Source organism: Salmo salar, chromosome 14, assembly GCF_965601325.2.
Source record: "Salmo salar chromosome 14, fSalSal1, whole genome shotgun sequence".
Lineage (NCBI taxonomy): Eukaryota > Metazoa > Chordata > Actinopteri > Salmoniformes > Salmonidae > Salmo > Salmo salar.
The window spans coordinates 76,127,826-76,147,536 of NC_138304.1; the positions used below are offsets into that span (position 1 = coordinate 76,127,826).

Here is a 19,711-nt window from a genome sequence, read left to right on the forward strand (position 1 = left end):
TATTGATAATGAAATACAGACTATCTATATAAGTATTAACACCCCTGAGTCAATAGACGTTCGAATCACCGTTGGCAGCGATTACAGCTGTGGGCAATGTTCCCTCAATTATTTTTTGGGGCACTGAGCAAATTTCAGATCTTCTGAGCGCAAACTTGAACGTTGTGAAAATTGTGTCAAGCGTACCCGCTTTAAGGTACAGTTTTAACAGTGCCCATGTAGGCTACTGTGGCTATTTGATCATAATGTAGGCCTATCAAAGTGGCCTACCATAAAGAAACAATGGAGAAAATGCATCCCATAACATTTTAACATTGTACTAGCTGTTCTATCATTCAGTCTACAGTAGCAGCCAATGTGTGGTGTTCAATGTAGGTCTACATTCCATGAGACTTTTGGAAGAAAAAAAACATGCAGGGCTTGACATTAACCTGTTTAGCCACTTGACCTTCAGACAAGGAGGTGACTGAAAATGTTGTTTGATGCAAGAAACTACTTTACAAAAATACAAATGATTCTGCCTGTTGGCTACTTAGGCTTGAATAATCTATCTCAAAGTACAACACTGTCCCTTTAAAACAAAAATAAGATAGAAATGTATCCATGTTGTGCTCTTGTAGGAAGCAATCACTCCCCTATTGCTGACTACAAATGACCTATAACTGGACTAATCGCTCACTAACTAGCAAAGGATATGAAACAAATTTTCACATGTGGCTACATGCAGCTCTTGCTTTGATCTCAAAACAAATGCATCTACTAATAACCACTCATGCTCTAAACACTAGAGGACGACCGATTATGATTTTTCAACGCCAATACCGATATATTGGAGGACCCAAAAAAGCCGATACTGATTAATCGCCCTATTTATTTATTTATTTATATATATATATATATATATATATATATTTTTTTTAATTAATTTATTTATTTGTAATAATGACAATTACAACAATACTGAATGAACACTTATTTTAACTTAATATTATAATAATACATCAATAAAATCTATTTAGCTTCAAATAAATAATGAAACATGTTCAATTTGGTTTAAATAATGCAAAAACAGTGTTGGAGAAGAAAGTAAAAGTGCAATATGTGCCATGTAAAAAAACCTAACGTTTAAGTTCCTTTTTTATTTATTTATTTATTTATTTCACCTTTATTTAACCAGGTAGGTAAGTTGAGAACAAGTTCTCATTTACAATTGCGACCTGGCCAAGATAAAGCAAAGCAGTTAGACAACATACAAAAACACAGTTACACATGGAGTAAAACAACATACAATCAATGATACAGTAGAAAAAAAATAAGACTATATACAATGTGAGCAAATGATGTGAGATAAGGGACGTAAAGGCAAAAAAGTCCATGGTGGCAAAGTAAAGTATAGCAAGTTAAACACTGGAATGGTAGATTTGTAATTTGAAGAAAGTTCAAAGTTAAAATATTAATAATATGGTGCAAAGGAGCAAAATAAATAAAATAAATAAATACAGTAGGGGAAGAGGTAGTAGTTTGGGCTAAATTATAGATGGGCTATGTGCAGTGATCTGGGAGCTGCTCTGATAGCTGGTGCTTAAAGCTAGTGAGGGAGATAAGTGTTTCCAGTTTCAGAGATTTTTGTAGTTCGTTCCAGTCATTGGCAGCAGAGAACTGGAAGGAGAGACGTCCAAAGGAGGAGTTGGCTTTAGGGGTGACCAGAGATATACCTGCTGGAGCGCGTGCTACAGGTGGGTGCTGCTATGGTGACCAGTGAGCGGAGATAAGGGGGGACTTTACCTAGCAGGGTCTTGTAGATGACCTGGAGCCTGTGGGTTTGGCGACGAGTATGAAGCGAGGGCCAGCCAACGAGAGCGTACAGGTCGCAGTGGTGGGTAGTATATGGGGCTTTGGTGACAAAACGGATGGCACTGTGATAGACTGCATCCAGCTTGTTGAGTAGGGTATTGGAAGCTATTTTGTAAATGACATCGCCGAAGTCGAGGATTGGTAGGATGGTCAGTTTTACGATGGTATGTTTGGCAGCATGAGTGAAGGATGCTTTGTTGCGAAATAGGAAGCCAATTCTAGATTTAATTTTGGATTGGAGATCATTGATGTGAGTCTAGAAGGAGAGTTTACAGTCTAACCAGACACCTAGGTATTTGTAGTTGTCCACAAATTCACAAGTCAGAACCGTCCAGAGAAGTGATGCTGGACAGGCGGGCAGGTGCAGGCAGCGATCGGTTGAAGACCATGCATTTAGTTTTACTTGTATTTAGGAGCAGTTGGAGACCACGGAAGGAGAGTTGTATGGCATTGAAGCTCGTCTGGAGGGTTGTTAACACAGTGTCCAAAGAAGGGCCAGAAGTATACAGAATGGTGTCGTCTGCGTAGAGGTGGATCAGAGATTAACCAGCAGCAAGAGCGACATCATTGATGTATACAGAGAAAAGAGTTGGCCCAAGAATTGAACCCTGTGGTACCCCCATAGAGACTGCCAGAGGTCCGGACAGCAGGCCCTCCGATTTGACACACTGACCTCTATCGAAGAAGTAGTTGGTGAACCAGGCGACACAATCGTTTGAGAAACCAAGGCTACTGAGTCTGCCGATGAGGATGTGGTGATTAACAGAGACAAAAGCTTTGGCCAGGTCAATGAATACGGTAGCACAGTATTGTTTATTATCGATGGCGGTTACGATGTCGTTTAGGACCTTGAGCGTGGCTGAGGTGCACCCATTACCAGCTCTGAAACCAGATTGCATAGCGGAGAGGGTGCGGTGGGATTCGAAATGGTCGGTAAACTGTTTGTTGACTTGGCTTTCGAAGACCTTAGAAAGGCAGGGTAGGATGGATATAGGTCTGTAGCAATTTGGGTCAAGAGTGTCACCTCCTTTGAAGAGAGGGATGACAGCAGCTGCTTTCCAATATATGGGAATCTCAGACGACACGAGAGGTTGAACAGGCTAGTAATAGGGGTTGCAATAATTTCGGCAGATAATTTTAGAAAGAAAGGGTCCAGATTGTCAAGCCCAGCTGATTTGTAGGGGTCCAGATTTTGCAGCTCTTTCAGAACATCAGCTGAATGGATTTGGGAGAAGGAGAAATGGGGGAGGCTTGGGCGAGTAGCTGTGGGGGGGGCAGTGCTGTTGAATGCAGTAGGGGTAGTTAGGTGGAAAGCATGGCCAGCCGTAGAAAAATACTTATTGAGATTCTCAGTTATAGTGGATTTATCAGAGGTGACAGAGTTTCCTATCCTCAGTGCAGTGGGCAGTTGGGAGGAGGTGTTCTTATTCTCCATGGACTTTACAATGTCCCAGAACTTTTTAGAGTTTGAGTTGCAGGAAGCAAATTTCTGTTTGAAAAAACTAGCCTTGGCATTTCTAACTGCTTGTGTGTATTGGTTTCTAACTTCCCTGAAAAGTTGTATATCACGGGGGCTGTTCGATGCTTATGCAGAACACCACAGGATGTTTTTGTGTTGGTTAAGGGCAGTCAGGTCTGGAGAGAACCAAGGGCTATGTCAGTTCCTGGTTCTACATTTCTTGAAAGGGGCATGCTTATTTAAGATGGTGAGGAAGGCATTTAAAAAAATAACCAGGCATCCTGACGGGATGAGGTCAATATCCTTCCAGGATACCAGGGCCAGGTCGATTAGAAAGGCTTGCTCGGAACATGAGAACATATGAACGCTGGTGGTTCCTTTTAACCTCTATGGGCTAGGTGGGACGCAAGCGTCCCACCCGTGGTGCACTCCATCAACAGCAGGTGCATTTCAAGAGCGGCAAATTTGAATCCAAATAAATGTCAAAATTCAAATTTTTCAAACATACAACTATTTTACACCCTTTGAAAGATAAAAATCTCCTTAATCTAACCACGTTTTACGATTTCAAAAAGGTTTTGCGGCGAAAGCATAAATTTAGAGTATGTTAGGACAGTACATTTACAAGAGTTGTGTGTAATGTTGTGCCAATTCAAAGACAGGCGTCACCAAAACCATAAATCAGCTAAAATTATGCACTAACCTTTTACAATCTCCAACAGATGACACTCCTAGGTCATTGTGTTAGACAATGCATGCATTTTTAGTTCTATCAAGTTCATATTTATATCCAAAAACAGCGTTTTACTGTGGCGTTGATGTTCAGGAAATCGTTTCCCTCCAATAACCGGCATTCAAGTCAGCACCACAAATTAAATAATTAAAATTAGAAAACATTGGTAAAATATTATATTGTCATTTAAAGAATTATAGATTTACATCTCTTGAACGCAATCAACTTGCCAGATTTAAAAATAACCTTACTGGGAAATCACACTTTGCAATAATCTGAGCACTGCGCCCAGAAAAATACGCGTTGCGATACAGACTAGCCGCCATGTTGGGGAGATCTAAAATCGAAAATACTATGTAAATAATCCATTACCTTTGATTCTCTTCATCAGATGTCACTTCCAGGTATCACAGGTCCATAACGAATGTAGTTTTGTTCAAAAAAGCTCATCATTTATGTCCAAAAATCTCCGTCTTGTTAGCACATGATCTAAGCCCGCCGGACTTCACTTCATGAACGAGGGGAAAAAATATATTTACGTTCGTTCAAACATGTCAAACGTTGTATAGCATAAATCATTAGGGCCTTTTTTAACCAGAACATGAATAATATTCAAGGTGGACGAATGCATTCTCTTTTATAACGTATTGGAACGAGGGTACCCAACATGAACTCGCGCGCCAGGTGTCTAATGGGCCATCATCGTTCCATGGCTCTTGTTCGGTCAGATCTCCCTCCAGAAGACTCAAAACACTTTGTAAAGGCTGGTGACATCTAGTGGAAGCAATAGGAAGTGCCAAAATATTCCTCAGCCCCTGTGTTTTTCAATGGCATAGGTTTAAAGGTAATACAACACATCAGGTATCCACTTCCTGTCAGAAAATGTCTCAGGGTTTTGCCTGCCAAATGAGTTCTGTTATACTCACAGACACCATTCAAACAGTTTTTTAGAAACTTTAGGGTGTTTTCTATCCATATATAATAAGTATATGCATATTCTAGTTACTGGGTAGGATTAGTAACCAGATTAAATCGGGTAAATTTTTTTATCCAGCCGTGCAAATACTGCCCCCTAGCCCCAACAGGTTAACATGAGTCTTCAATATTCCCAGGTAAGACGTTTTAGGTTGTCGTTATTATAGGACTATTTCTCTCTATACCATTTGTATTTCATATACCTTTGACTATTGGATGTTCTTCTAGGCACTTTAGTATTGCCAGTGTAACAGTATAGCTTCCGTCCCTCTCCTCGCCCCTACCTGGGCTCGAACAAGGAACACATCGACAACAGCCACCCTCGAAGCATCGTTACCCATCGCTCCACAAAAGCCGCGGGCCTTGCAGAGCAAGGGGAACAACTACTTCAAGGTCTCAGAGCGAGTGACGTCACCGATTGAAACACTATTAGCGCGCACCCCGCTAACTAGCTAGCCATTTCACATCGGTTACTCCAGCCTAATCTCGGAAGTTGATAGGCTTGAAGTCATAAACAGCTCAATGCTTGAAGCACAGCGAAGAGCTGCTGGAAAATGCACGAAAGTGCTGTTTGAATGAATGCTTACGAGCCTGCTGCTGCCTAACACCACTCAGTCAGACTGCTCTATCAAATATGAAATCATAGACTTAATTATAACATAACACACAGAAATACGAGCCTTAGGTCATTAATATGGTCAAATCCAGAAACTATCATTTCGAAAACAAAACGTTTATTCTTTCAGTGAAATACAGAACCGTTCCGTATTTTATTTAACGGGTGGCATCCATAAGTCTAAATATTCCTGTTACAGTGCACAACCTTCAATGTTATGTCATAATTATGTAAAATTCAGGCAAATTAGTTCGCAACAAGCCAGGCGGCCCAAACTCTTGCATATACCCTGACTCTGCGTGCAATGAACGCAAGAGAAGTCACACAATTTCCCTAATTTAATATTGCCTGCTAACCTGGATTTCTTTTGACTAAATATGCAGTTTTAAAAACATATACTTCTGTGTATTGATTTTAAGAAAGGCATTGATGTTTATGGTTAGTTACATTCGTGCAACGATTGTGCTTTTTTCGCAAATGCACTTTTGTTAAATCATCCCCCGTTTGGCGAAGTTGGCTGTCTTTGTTAGGAATAAATAGTCTTCACAAAGTTCGCAACGAGCCAGGTGGCCCAAACTGCTTGCATATACCCTGACTCTGTTGCACAGAACGCAAGAGAAGTGACACCATTTCCCTAGTTAAAATAAATTTCTGTTAGCAGGCAATATTAACTAAATATGCAGGTTTAAAAATATATACTTGTGTATTGATTTTAACCTCTCTGGGCCAGTGGGACGCTTGCTGTGGTGTAAAATAGTCATATGTTTGAAAAATTGAAGTTTTTGCTTTTTTGAGGAAATTGAATAACGCGCCACAGGATTACACTGGCAAGCGTCCCACCTAGCCCATAGAGGTTAACTTCTCTAGGGCCAGTGGGACGATTTCGTCCCACCTACGTAACAGCCAGTGGAATCCCGTGGCGCGTTATTCAAATACCTTAGAAATGCTATTACTTCAATTTCTCAAACATATGACTATTTTACACCATTTTAAAGACAAGACTCTCGTTAATCTAACCACACTGTCCGATTTCAAAAAGGCTTTACAACGAAAGCAAAACATTAGATTATGTCAGCAGAGTACCCAGCCAGAAATAATCAGACACCCATTTTTCAAGCTAGCATATAATGTCACAAAAACCCAGAAGACAGCTAAATGCAGCACTAACCTTTGATGATCTTTATCAGATGACAACCCTAGGACATTATGTTATACAATACATGCATGTTTTGTTCAATCAAGTTCATATTTATATCAAAAAACAGCTTTTTACATTAGCATGTGACGTTCAGAACTAGCATACTTCCGGTGAATTTACTAAATTACTCACGATAAACGTTCACAAAAAACATAACAATTATTTTAAGTATTATAGATACAGAACTCCTCTATGCACTCGCTATGTCCGATTTTAAAATATGTTTTCGGTGAAAGCAATAATTAGCATTTTATTTTACTGGGCTGACGGTACCTGGATCTGATGGTCAGTCTCAGTGGAGGGAGGAGCGCAGCAGACAGGGTCTGCCTAAACATCCCTCCACTCTCCCATAATTTCTGCCTCATGCACAAATTCATGTTGTTACTCCTATGAACAGAGAAAGTGAACTGAACCAGGTTTTCCTCTAGAATTTTGCCTGTGCTTAGCTCTATTCCGTTTCTTTTTATCCTAAACTCCCTACTCCTTGCTGATGACAAGCATACCCATAACATGATACAGCCATGACCATGCTTGAAAATATGGAGAGTGGTACTCAGTGATGTGTTGGATTTGCCCCAAACATAATGCTTTGTATTCAGGACATAAAGCTAATTTCTTTCCCACATTCTTTTGCAGATTTACTTTAGTGCCTTATTGCAAACAGGATACATGTTTTGGAATATTTTATTCTGTACAGGCTTCCTTCTTTTCACTTTGCCATTTAGGTTAGTATTTTGGAGTAACTATAGTGTTGTTGATCCGTCCTCAGTTCTCTCCTATTACAGCCATTAAACTCTGTAACTGTTTTAAAGTCACCATTGGCCTCATGGTGAAATCCCTGAGAGGTTTCCTTCCTCTCTGGCAACTGAGTTGGGAAGGACGCCTGTATCTTTGTAGTGACTGGGTGTATTGATACACCATCTAAAGTGTAATAACTTCACAATGCTCAAAGGGATATTGTATGTCTGCTTTTTTTTTTTACCCATCTACCAGTAGGTGCCCTTCTTTGCGAGGCATTTGTTAACCTCCCTGGTATTTGTGGTTGAATCTGTGTTTGAAATTCACAGCTTGACTGAAGAACCTTACAGATAATTGTATGTGTGGGGTACAGAGATGAGGTAGTCATTAAATAATCATGTTAAACACTATTGCACACAGTGAGTCCATGCAATTTGTGAATTGTCAAGGAATTTCTTGCTCCTGAACTTATTTAGTCTTGCCATATCAAAGCGGTTGAATACTTGACTCAAGACATTCAGGCTTTTCATATTTTATTAATTTGTAAAAAATTCTAAAAACCATAATTCCACTTTAACATGACTGAGTATTGTGTATAGGCCAGTGACACAAAATCAAAATTGAATACATTTTAAATTCAGGATGAAACACAAGACAATGTGGAAAAAGTCAAGGGGTGTGAATACTTTGAAGGCACTGTATGTTATGATGAGATATGTCTTAAATACTGTACATATTGAGTAAGAAACAGTATATGAAGTGTTGGCTCAAGTCTCTGTGTTGACATGCCAACTGTTGATCATCGCAGCAGCTGTCAAGATGGCTGTTTTCTAAGCTGTCCGGGCGTTGTGCCAGCAACAGCAAGTGGCTTACCTCGTCACAGGAACAACACTAATAGTGTTTTCAAGCTCTGACACAGCCTATTTGACTGTTCACGTAAATGGAGTTTAGACCTAGTTGATTTTAATATTATTCAGGGATTTTTCTTCCATTCAAATCCTTAGGCAGGCTGCCTAAGTGTTTCTTTGGGGGGGTTGCCGAAGTCTAAACAGTGCCATTTATATAAAATAAATAATGATTTTTAGGATGGCAAAACGCTTTGTTTAACTTTTTTGATAATATAATCTTTGTAAATTCTTAATCACCCATGTAGAAGCTAAACAGTCAGGGATAATTTCAAAGTAAAAAACAACACTGAATTTATCAGTATTGATTTTGTTATTATGTTTTTGCAAAAAAATGCAGCGTTAGCCATGGCAAAATGAATAGAATTGCAGGAAATTAAACTGCAAAAGGTTCTCTCAGCTCCATGGAGAAATTTGTATAATTATAGGAAATTGGCCTAAAAATTCCAATTTCTCTAAACTGCCAAGATGGGTGTCTCTAAAATGGTCTCGACAATTCAGCCACGCCGATGGGCTGACCATGCCCATTGCCACACCCCCTGCCACTCCCACCACTTTAGGCTCGTTTTAATCCAGAAAAAAATCCTGTTCATAAAAATGTCTACAATGTCTACAAGGATATCTTTACTTTATTACTTTGGGGGCTTATTGTGGGTGTATGGCATTTTGTTTATGCTCTTGGAGGTTGCACTTTGAGTCAATCCTGCAATCCCTATAGGAAAAAGGTCTGTGCTACTTCCGACTCACAAGCAATTACAACTTTTGTCCTGAATCAAGTTTTATTCTCCCGTACGGTGGTCCTACTCTGTTTAGTCCATATTAATTGTACGTTCAGAGCCTTTGGGTAATTAATCAGCCTCCACTCCGCTAATGATTTAATTTCGGTCTCAAGCTATCTTGTGTAATGGTATACAAGATCGGCCATTGTGATCACTGTAGACTCCAGAGCTGAGTGCCGTTAGTTCAACCACTGAACACAATCATGACCATTTGGAGGTACAAAACTGTTAGGCTACCTTGAAATTTTCCCAGTTTGTACATGTTCGTGTATTGTTCAGCCTTAGGCTATAGCATTAGATGCTCAGAGGTTAAGTCTTTCTTGTATTTGTTTTGGCAATGAAGGTGGGTGTTACAAATGTGATTAGGGTCCCACATATGTAGGCCTATAACTGCACTACTGCCAAATTGAATCTGGTTATTTATGTTGATTGTTGTTCATTGTCTTTTAATCCGTGCCTGTACATTGGGTTACAAAAATGTTTTAACAGTAGTTTGTTTTCTGTACCCACTAGGCTATCTAATGGGAATGCTCTCTGTTTAAATGAACAATCACTCACTTACAGCAAACATTACTCAATGTGCCATAATTGATCAAATAGAAAGCCCCCAAAAAACACTGAACTTAGCATGGTACAGTGTGCTGTTTCGCCATGAATTGTGTTAATCTATCGTTATTATCTGTGGGGATAAGCAGTGACACTGAGGAACAGATAATCACTCTCTTGTAATGGCGCCAGTGGCTGCATTAGCTAACCTTTGTGAAACAACTCAATGAGGTGGAATGCTTGATGCAGAAATCTCTAGAATTATCGTCCAACAAGCCAGTGTTTTGATTTGAAGTGCTTAGAGTGCTATATGAATAAGCAGCAACGATTTACGCTCGCTGACTGCCAAGTAGGCTACATGTTTGTCCCAGATAAAGAATGTTTGCAAAACATTGTCACTTACACCATCTTTGAGGCTGCAGATGGCATTATTCACCTACGTAGGCCGCAGTCCCATATGCTTATCCAACTCGATGGTCCTCTGCCAAATAGGGCAACACAGCATCATTAGCCTAAGTATTCCGAGGGTTTCAATTTACTGGGAGAAAATAAATTGAATTTGTTTCTGCTGTGCAAATCCCCACAGGTCTGGAGTTGCTCAATTAGCAACTATTATCCTACAGTACAAGTATAATACTAGCTGAAACTCTATTGACATACAGTAACTCCCCAGCCTCCCTATGTGTTAAAGTAAGCCTAGTTTTTGCATGTTGCAGTTTACACTTAGCCTAATGACACTGAGTGTGTATTTATGAAGATATAATCTGTATGAACCAAAAGTATAAAGAGTGTTAGGTCTAGAGATGAAACGGTAGGACAATTTCATATCACAATTTTAGTGACCAAAATGATCATGGTTATCAGTATTATCGCGGTATTGTTAAAATGTGCTGGAAATGTTCAAAAAGTACTGATACACACACTGAAATCATTTCACCAACAAACAAATACAATTATCAGCACTATGAACTTTTTGTGTGCATGAACATTAAAATAATAACATTAACATTAAAGATGACACCATGTGGCCATGAGAGGTAAATGTTTCCCTAGTGCAGGTTTAAATGAACACAACCTTAAGTAAGTAAAGCAATGTGCATGTAAGAACAATACAACCATATGTAAACAAATCCAATGTGTAGGTGTTTAATTAAAACACAATCAGTGCTGTTCATTTGATTGTATGTCTGTTCTCTCCTTCATAAAGAAATAAGGTTCTGCTGGCCTAACATCCTGTATGGGTGCAAATTTGTTCACTTAGATTGAAATGTAAAAATGTCAGCATATTTACTTTGTCCGGTTTAAGTGATCTGTGAGGGGAGACAACGTGCCCGCTGGCACTGAACACTCTGATGGCACGCTGGTTGCTGGGATGCACAAAAGCTTCCTGGCAACCCTGGCAAGGTGAGGCAGCCCTGATGCATTGCCCCTCCACCACACCAGTGGATCCTCTTCTGCTGGAATGGGTAGCAGAGACAGGTAGACCTTGATCTCTTCTTTCACTCTGTCTTCTGGGGTGGTCGGAATCTGACCCTCTTCACCTCTCTGCTGCCTTGATGAGGTAATCTTTCTCAGCAACCTAGCCAGGTCTTTCACTTCCGATGCCGCTGGAGGTGCTGCTGGTGCTTTGTGGTTCTTCCCTGACTTGTGCAGCTGCCAGCTTCAAGGCCTCCTGGACACAATTGTCAGTGTCAACTTTTGTAGCTTAGGCTCATCTAAAAAGCTTGTTTTGAAGCGGGGGTCAATGAAACAAGCCATGTGCATGACACTCTTTGCCTTCTCTGTGTATCTTTTGTTAAGGTCTTCTCTCATTACCCTTTTCATCCCCTTGGTCAGGGATGGCTCTGTATCCTTTTCCACCAGAACGTCACAGGTGATGTGGTCCAGGACAGGCTTGATGGCTGACAGTGTCACTCGTGTCTCTGAGGCAAGTGTATCTGTAAACTTGCTCAGAGGTTCAAGGAGCTGGCACAGTTGCTCCATGACACTTATGTTGGCATCCTTGGGCATCAGATGCCATGTTCCTCTTTCCCCAGCCAGTGTCGCACAGACTGGCTGCTGTTGGCTGCTGTTGGCAGAGGAAACGCTCAAGCGCTCAAACACTGATCATGTGTGTAGATCTCCATCGGGTTACCACATCATGGATCAGAGCCTTCTGTGGCATGTTGAGGGCAGCTTGCTTTTCTCTCAGTTCTCTCCTTCCTTTCCAGCCCTGTGAGAAGCCTTGGACCAGATGCCAGCAGGCCTTGACTGCTCTGTCAACTCTCTGAATTTTCAGAGCCTTTGAGATGGCCAGGTTCAAATTATGGCCAAAGAGCCCAAGCCACAGATCTGGGAACTCGTCAAAAGCCTTGATCATGTTTGTTGCGTTGTCTGTGGTTATGCAGACTAGGTCTTCCTTGTTGATCCCCCACTCTTCCAGCATATTCTCAAAAAACTCTGATGTTGTGCGTTTGTTATTATTGGTGTTACATTATTATTCACACACACAATCTCTTCTGTGTTGCATTTGAGTATATGCAATGACCCCATGCACAATTTACAGAAATACAAATGAGTCTTAAGAATTAAGAAGACAGTGATAGTAATAGCAATGAGCCCAACAATTGACATAAATACAGCAGTATTGTATAGGAGTATATCGTGTTTCTCTTGTTGGAACACTTTTACAACCAAGTCGACGACTGCCGGATTTTAAATGAACAAAATATGTTGGTCGGGTGACTAAACTACATCACGTGTTATTGTGTGCAATGGGCGTATAGAGTCTGCAGACACACGACGCATACAGCAGCAGAACAACGTGTAGTGTTTTTACAAGAGTAGGTAACACTGAAGGCTTCTCTTTACATTATTGACAAGCTATTAGCAAGTTAGACAGACAAACCATGACATTTTCCCCTATTCCCAAGTCCCCACATAATGCATTGAGCTAAAAGTTACCTTGCATTCGCTATAAAGTAGTGGGTGGTGGTCACGAAGATGACTGGAGATTAAGTGTTGCCCCCTTTCGCAGCATTTATTTTTATTTTTTTTGCATGTTCTGCAGACAGGGTGACAATCTTCGATTAAGTTTCCCTCAGCACTCTTGTAAAACCCAAAATACGACCACACTTCAGATTTGGTCCTCTTAGAAGGGTGACAAATCTCCTGAGCGTTGTCACTGCCTTCCGCCATGTTTTCACACAAAACAAAACCCACTTTGCATGCTGTGCCTGCCTCAGATTGTTGCTAACAACTGAGACATAAACTGAAGAAGTTCCACAGACCTGTGACTAACAGAAATGGAATAATGTGTCCCTGAACAAAGGGGGGGTCAAAATCAAAAGTAACAGTCAGTGTCACCAGCAAAGCACCCCCACACAATAACACCATCTCATCCATGCTTTACAGTGGGAAATACACATGCAGAGATGATCTGTTCACCCACACCTCGTCTCACAAAGACATGGCGGTTGGAACCAAAAATCTCCAATTTGGTCTCCAGACCAAAGGACAAATTTCCACCGGTCAAATGCCCATTGCTAATGTTTCTTGGCCCAAGCGAGTTTTTTTCTTATTATTGGTGTCCTTTAGTAGTGGTTTCTTTGCAGCAATTCTACCATGATGGCTTGATTCACACAGTCTCTGAACAGTTGATGTGTCTGTTACCTGAGCTCTGTGAAGCATTTATTTGGGCTGGTAACTCTAATGAACGTATCCTCTGCAGCAGAGGTAACTCTGGGTCTTCCATTTTTGTGGCGGTCCTCATGAGAGCCAGTTTCATCGTAGTGCTTGATGGTTTTTGAGACTGCACTTGAAGAAACTTTCAAAATCCTTGAAATTTTCCGCATTGACTGATCTTCATGTCTTAAAGTAATGATGGACTGTCGTTTCTCTTTGCTTATTTGAGCTGTTCTTGCTATAATATGGACTTGGTATTTTACCAAATTGGGCTATCTTCTGAATACCACCTCTACCTTGTCACAACACAACTGATTGGCTCAAATGCATTAAGGAAATAAATTCCACAAATTAACTTTTAACAAGGCACACCTGTTAATTGAAATGCATTCCAGGTGTCTAACTCATGAAGCTGGTTGAGAGAATGCCAAGAGTATGCAAAGCTATCATCAAGGCAAAGGGTGGCTATTTGAAGAATCTCAAATATAAAATATATTTAGATTTAACACTTTTTTTTCGTTACTACATGATTCAATATGTGTTATTCCATAGTTTTGATGTCTTCACTATTATTCTACAATGTAGAAAATAGTAAAATAATGAAAAACCCTTGAATCCCTTAACTTTTGACCGGTACTGTATGTAAATAGGTATTTCTGTTTTTAATTTGTTATAAAGTAGCAAAAATGTCTAAATCTGTTTCCACTTCATTATGGGGTAGATTGATAAATGTTTTATTTAATACATTTTAGAATAACGTAACAAAATGTGGAAAAAGTCACGAGGTCTGAATACTATCCGAATGATCTGTATATTTTCTAAGCTGTCACATAATTGTTAGCGTTCTAAGGCACTGCATCTCAGTGCAAGAGGCGTCACCATAGTCCCTGGTTTGAATCCAGGCTGTATCGCATCCGGCCGTGATTGGGCGTCCCATAGGGCGGCGCACAATTGGCCCAAAGTCGTCAGTTGTAAATAAGAATTTGTTCTTAACTGACTTTGCCTAGTTGAATAAAGGTTACACACACCACACCAGAACACACTGACCAAAAAGTTATTTTGTTGGAATTTATGTATGTCCCCATTACCAGTAAAACATCATCAAAACCTATTTCTTTCACTTACTTGCTGTGCTGTTTCGTTGTTCATTTGTTCAGTCGTTTCATTCTGAAGCAGGAATTCATTATTGTACCTAGCATCGAGCATGATGGCGACACAGTATGAGGTTCAGAGAGAATGCCACCGACTCGGTTGTTCACAGCCTCGAGTACTTTTATAAGTTTTAACACCGCAGTCTGTGTCAGCAGTTTTGTTGAGCAGGCGTTTCAATGCCATGAAAGGGGGTATCTGCTGCAGACGCAGTTGAGCTTATTTCTCGAGTCAGTTGTTCGAATGGAGCTAGGAGTGTTCCTGTTTCCAAGTTTCAAACATGTTCTCAAATGCCATTGAAAATGGCCGCAGCAGGATAAAAATGAGCACAATCTTGAGCATGCAATACGGCTTTCCTCAGTACGAAATCCTCGTCGACCCACTGTGCTGTCAGACTCATAATGCTCATGGGGCTGACATCGCTGGTCCAAATGTCAGTCGTGAAGCTAATAGCAGTGACGCTCATGAATGTGAGTCTCAATAATACTGTGTAACTCCGGTAGGGCAACATCTGAAAAATAGTGTGTCCCAGGGCTCGACCTGCAGGTGAAAGCTGGTGTGGTTACATGTGGTCTGCAGTTGTTAGGGCGGTTGGACGTACTGCCAAATTCTCTAAAATGACATTGGAAGTGGCTTATGGTAGAGAAATTAACAGTTCTGGTGGACATTCCTGCAGTCAGCAGGAATTGCATTCTCATGCCAATTGCATGCTCAATTTGAGACATCTGTGGCATTGTGTTGTGTGACAAAACTGCACATTTTAGTGGCCTTTTATTTTACCCTGTGCAATGATCATGCTGTTTAATCAGTTTCTTGATATGCCACACCTGTCAGGTGGATGGATTATCTTGGCAAAGGGGAAATGCTCACTAACAGGGATGTAAACACATTTGCAGTGGTGAAAAAGAACCAATTGTAATATTTGATTAAAAATAATGATATCTTAATAGAAAATTATTCAAGTAAAGGTGGAAGACCCCCAGTGAGATACTACTTAAGTAAAATACTAAAAGTATCAAAAGTCAAAGTTTTAAAATAATTTCAAATGAAATATTAAGCAAACAGGAGGCACAATTTTCTTGTTTATTTTTAATTCACCGATTAGCTATGGGCACACTCCAACACTCAGACATCATTTACAAGCAAAGCATTTGTGTTTAGTGAGTCCGCCATATCAGAGGCAGTAGGGACGACCAGGGATGTTCTCTTGATAAGTGCGTGAATTGGACCATTTTCCTGTCCAGCTCAGCATTCAAAATGTAACAAGTACTTTTGGGTGTCAGGGAAAATGTATGGAGTAAAAAGTACATTATTTTCTTTTCGGAATGTAGTAAAATATATAAATAGTAAAGTACAGATACCCCAATAAACTACTTAAGTAGTACTTTTTAAAGTATTTTTACTTAAGTACTGTCTACCACTGCAAATGTATTAACATAATTTGACAGAAATAAGCTTTTTGTGCATATAGAACATTTCTGGGATGTTTTATTTCAGCTCATGAAACCTGAAACCAACACTTTACATGCTGTGTTTTATATTTTTGTTCAGTATATGATTGACTGAAAAGCCTTATTTGAGACTTGGCCTCCTGTTCTGTAATGGCCAAAATTCATTCAAATTTCTACTTTAACTTGTCATAAAACATAATAGCCTATAGATAGGTTGGGTTATTATGAACTTAATCTGTCAAAATGGAATCACAAGTTGGGCGGGCCACATAAAAGCAGGCGAGCCAAAAAAATGCCCCCTGGGTCAGGACACATGTTGCAGACCCCTGCCAACTGCATGTACTAGGTTCAGCTGCATTGAGCTCTAGTATGATACCCTGCTACTGGAAGTGGGTCCTTTTTTAAAATACATTGTCTCACACCTGCTGCCCACAATGGCCTGCTGTTTGAGCTCCCCTGCTGTCAGCCAGCTCCCATAGCCGGCCATTCAGTTCACTGACTCTTGCATTAACGCTCACTCACTTCACCCCACTCAGTGGCTGTCACCAGCCCCTTATCCATAATGGATATCAGGGCTTTTACTGTCCAATCCATGTCATTAGTGCCAGCATTCTCTTGTGGCAATTAGCTGTACAGAACCCCTGCTGTTTGTGCACTGAGGGAAATTAAATGTGTGTTTGTGGGTGCAGACTGCACACCAAGGGAAGTTTGTGTGTGTGTACATGCTCCAAGCTAATTTGTGCGTAGTCTGTTTATGTAGGGTATGTGTTTACATATTGTAAAGTTAGACAATGGCATATTACATGGAAATTCATGTTTTTCTCATTAATTCAAACATAAGAGCAATTCATCTGTTGATACCCCACAATTCAGTAGGCCTGGCATGATGCATCTCAATATACTAGCAGCCTAAATGTTCTCTCCAGGTCTCTGTGCGAGCTTGTGAAAAGCTGGCGAGGTCAGGTGATCCTAGCTTTTTGTAAATACACCCTTCTTAAAAGCATCAGATTTGTCCAGATTAACTTGGGATTGTCCAGACACCCTCCGTCTACGTTCGTTTCAAAGAAAGCCTGCCCCCTCAAGGGATATGGAAATGAAAGTCTGAAAGTCGATGAAGGGAGCGCCGTGGTAGATTAGGATGGATTTTGGACAACTTTTAGACTTTCGCTAATCCCACAACCGCCATTTGCTCAAGTAGTGTTTGGCTATCTTTGAGATTTACATGGATCCAGATGCAATCCTCCTTTCCTATCCAAACAGTTTCTCTTCCGTTTGTTACTAAAGACATCACTTTGCACACTAATATTTAGGAGAGGGGAGACAATTTGTAAATGGAGGAAGCTTTGGTGGTGAAAACTGCAGTTTATCCATATACCAAATTACCAATGCGTTTAAGTCATTAGATGTTTGACATATAGGGAGTTTAAAAAATGTAATCCTTTTAGCAGGTATTTAAAAGATTAGGGGTAGCCACAACAGGAAGCTAACTGTTGGTCATTAGGGGCCTATGTACAACAAGGATTCACATTTGCATCCGAGGTTGCTAGCGCCGGGACACACGCAATGTTTCACACGAGCTTTACCAAGCTATGTAGCACTACTGTAGGTATTTTTGTCTTGTAGATTTTTTTCCCCAGAACATTTTTGCATTTGAAACACCAACTAAAGTAGTTGATTATTTGGTAGGCCTCATCTAACAGAAAAGGCTAATTGAACTAATCATCAAAGATCATTTGAAGTTGATTGTTTGCATTTTTTTAAGGAATGGAAAGCTTAGCATTTAGATGTAGTATAGTCAGTGTTCAGTGTAGCATAGCCTCTAGCCTTAAACCGAGAATTTAGCTAAGTTTGTTGGACTGCTTCTTAAGCAGCGCAGACACACTGTAATCTCTGTATTTAACCTCACTGACCCTGCCTTGCCTGTTGTCTGCTTTTCCTCTCCCTGTGTGACCCCAGTTGGCTGAGTACCGGCAGAGAAAAGCTCACGCCGACAGACAGAAGAAGCAGAAGAAGAAAAAGAAGAGAGCAACAGACAACCCGGGTGGACATGGACCGGGGAGCGGGGAGGCCGAGCAGGAGTTAGATCAGTCAGTGGGGGAGGGGAGTGGGGGGGAGGGAAGAGTGGAACAAGACCCTCCTACCACAGAGTTTACCTTCGCCAGGACCCTGCACAGTGGTGAGACGGTCAAACATGACCAGACATACACCATAGAGGTAAGGCCAAAAACTTCTGTACCATCTCTAACCATTGATTTACCATTTGAATTGAGCTTCTCCTAGCGTGCAAACCTTGCTTGATTTGGAGAGTCTGCGTTGAATAGACTAGAGAAGAAACTGGCTTGGCTCAGTAGTGTGAAAAGGGATGAGAACTGGTACTTCTCCTGGCCCTGAAATTACAGTTTATTAAAATGAAATTGGTCTTCTGTGCTGAATTTCTCACAAGGGAGAACTGATTAAGCTAATCAGCCACTCATCAAGACGTAGATTAGATGGATCATGTATTTTAGTTCTAGGTTCTTTTTTTGCTGATGCTATGTTGGAGAAGTAGCCTAATGTGTGTAGGGATACATTGTAAGCAGTAGTAGCCTATATTTATGTGGCTTCCTGTATTGTCCCATACTGACCATCTAGTGAAAGATCATGGTAACTTGAATTAACACTAAATGTGCTCTTTACTTCTAAAGCATTGGCTTGAAAAAAGTATGAAAATGTAAGCACTCACTACTGTAAGTTTGTCTTGATAAAGTATCTGCTAAATGACTAAGATGTACATGTGAAATGTTGAATAGAACATTAGATAATAAAATGCAGTCCAATTATGACATAAAAAGATTTTGGTAATCACGCATATTCACTGCCGGGGACCCTGATAAGGGATTCACATTTTGTTGCATCAAAGACATTGTCTGAATCCGTTCGAGCAGAATGAGCAGTGTCTCAGATAAGTCTCTGGAATCAACCTATGCGTTGCTATGAGCGACTTTTGTGAGTGCCGATTTCCAAAGGTGCAATATTGAAGCAGCATTTCCCAAACTCTTTCCTCGGGACCCTAAGGGGTGACCGTTTTGATTTTTGCCCTAACACTACACAGCTGATTCAAATGATCAAAGGTTGATGTTTAGTTGATTATTTGAATCAGCTGTGTAGTGCTAGGGCAAAAACCAAAACGTGCACCCCGTGGGGTCCCGAGGACCGAGTTTGGGAAACTCTGGGTTAAAGGGATGAACAGTGGAGCAGTCAATAAGGGTCCTTGTTAGTGCTGTGTTACCTCTTGATTTGCTGAATTTGAAACCTGAGTTAAAGCTGGCCAACTGCATTTATTTTATTTTTGTGAATATTGTTATTGTGCTAGAGGGTTGGGTTAGAGTATTCTTTCAAATTTGGTTAGATATTGAGCAAAATAATAACCAAGAAGATAAGGTAAGGAGTTGGTGAAAATTTTGTTCAGACTTCTTTTCCTATCTCTTCAGACATTTCTTTATAAAGCTTCATTGCAAGCTTGCTCAATGATTCTCTCCCTCTTTCAAATGACTGTCTTATCCTGTCATTTTTAATATAACTCAGCTCGCCGTTACATCGTCAATGTGAAATAATTTCTGTTTCATAGACAATCGGCAAGCCCCTCACAACCTTGAGCGCATTCAC

The 19,711-nt window shown here is 40.5% G+C and overlaps 1 protein-coding gene across 6 annotated transcripts in view; it reads left to right on the forward strand.

Moving 5' to 3' along the window:
• LOC106569851 (A-kinase anchor protein 9) overlaps positions 1-19,711 on the forward strand; it is a 158,787-nt gene that overhangs the window by 10,845 nt on the left and 128,231 nt on the right. For all 6 annotated transcript variants that reach the window (XM_045694733.2, XM_045694734.2, XM_045694738.2 and 3 more), the window contains exon 3: positions 18,023-18,280. In XM_045694733.2, the coding sequence (XP_045550689.2) occupies positions 18,023-18,280 (258 nt within the window). The remainder of the gene's footprint in view (positions 1-18,022; positions 18,281-19,711) is intronic.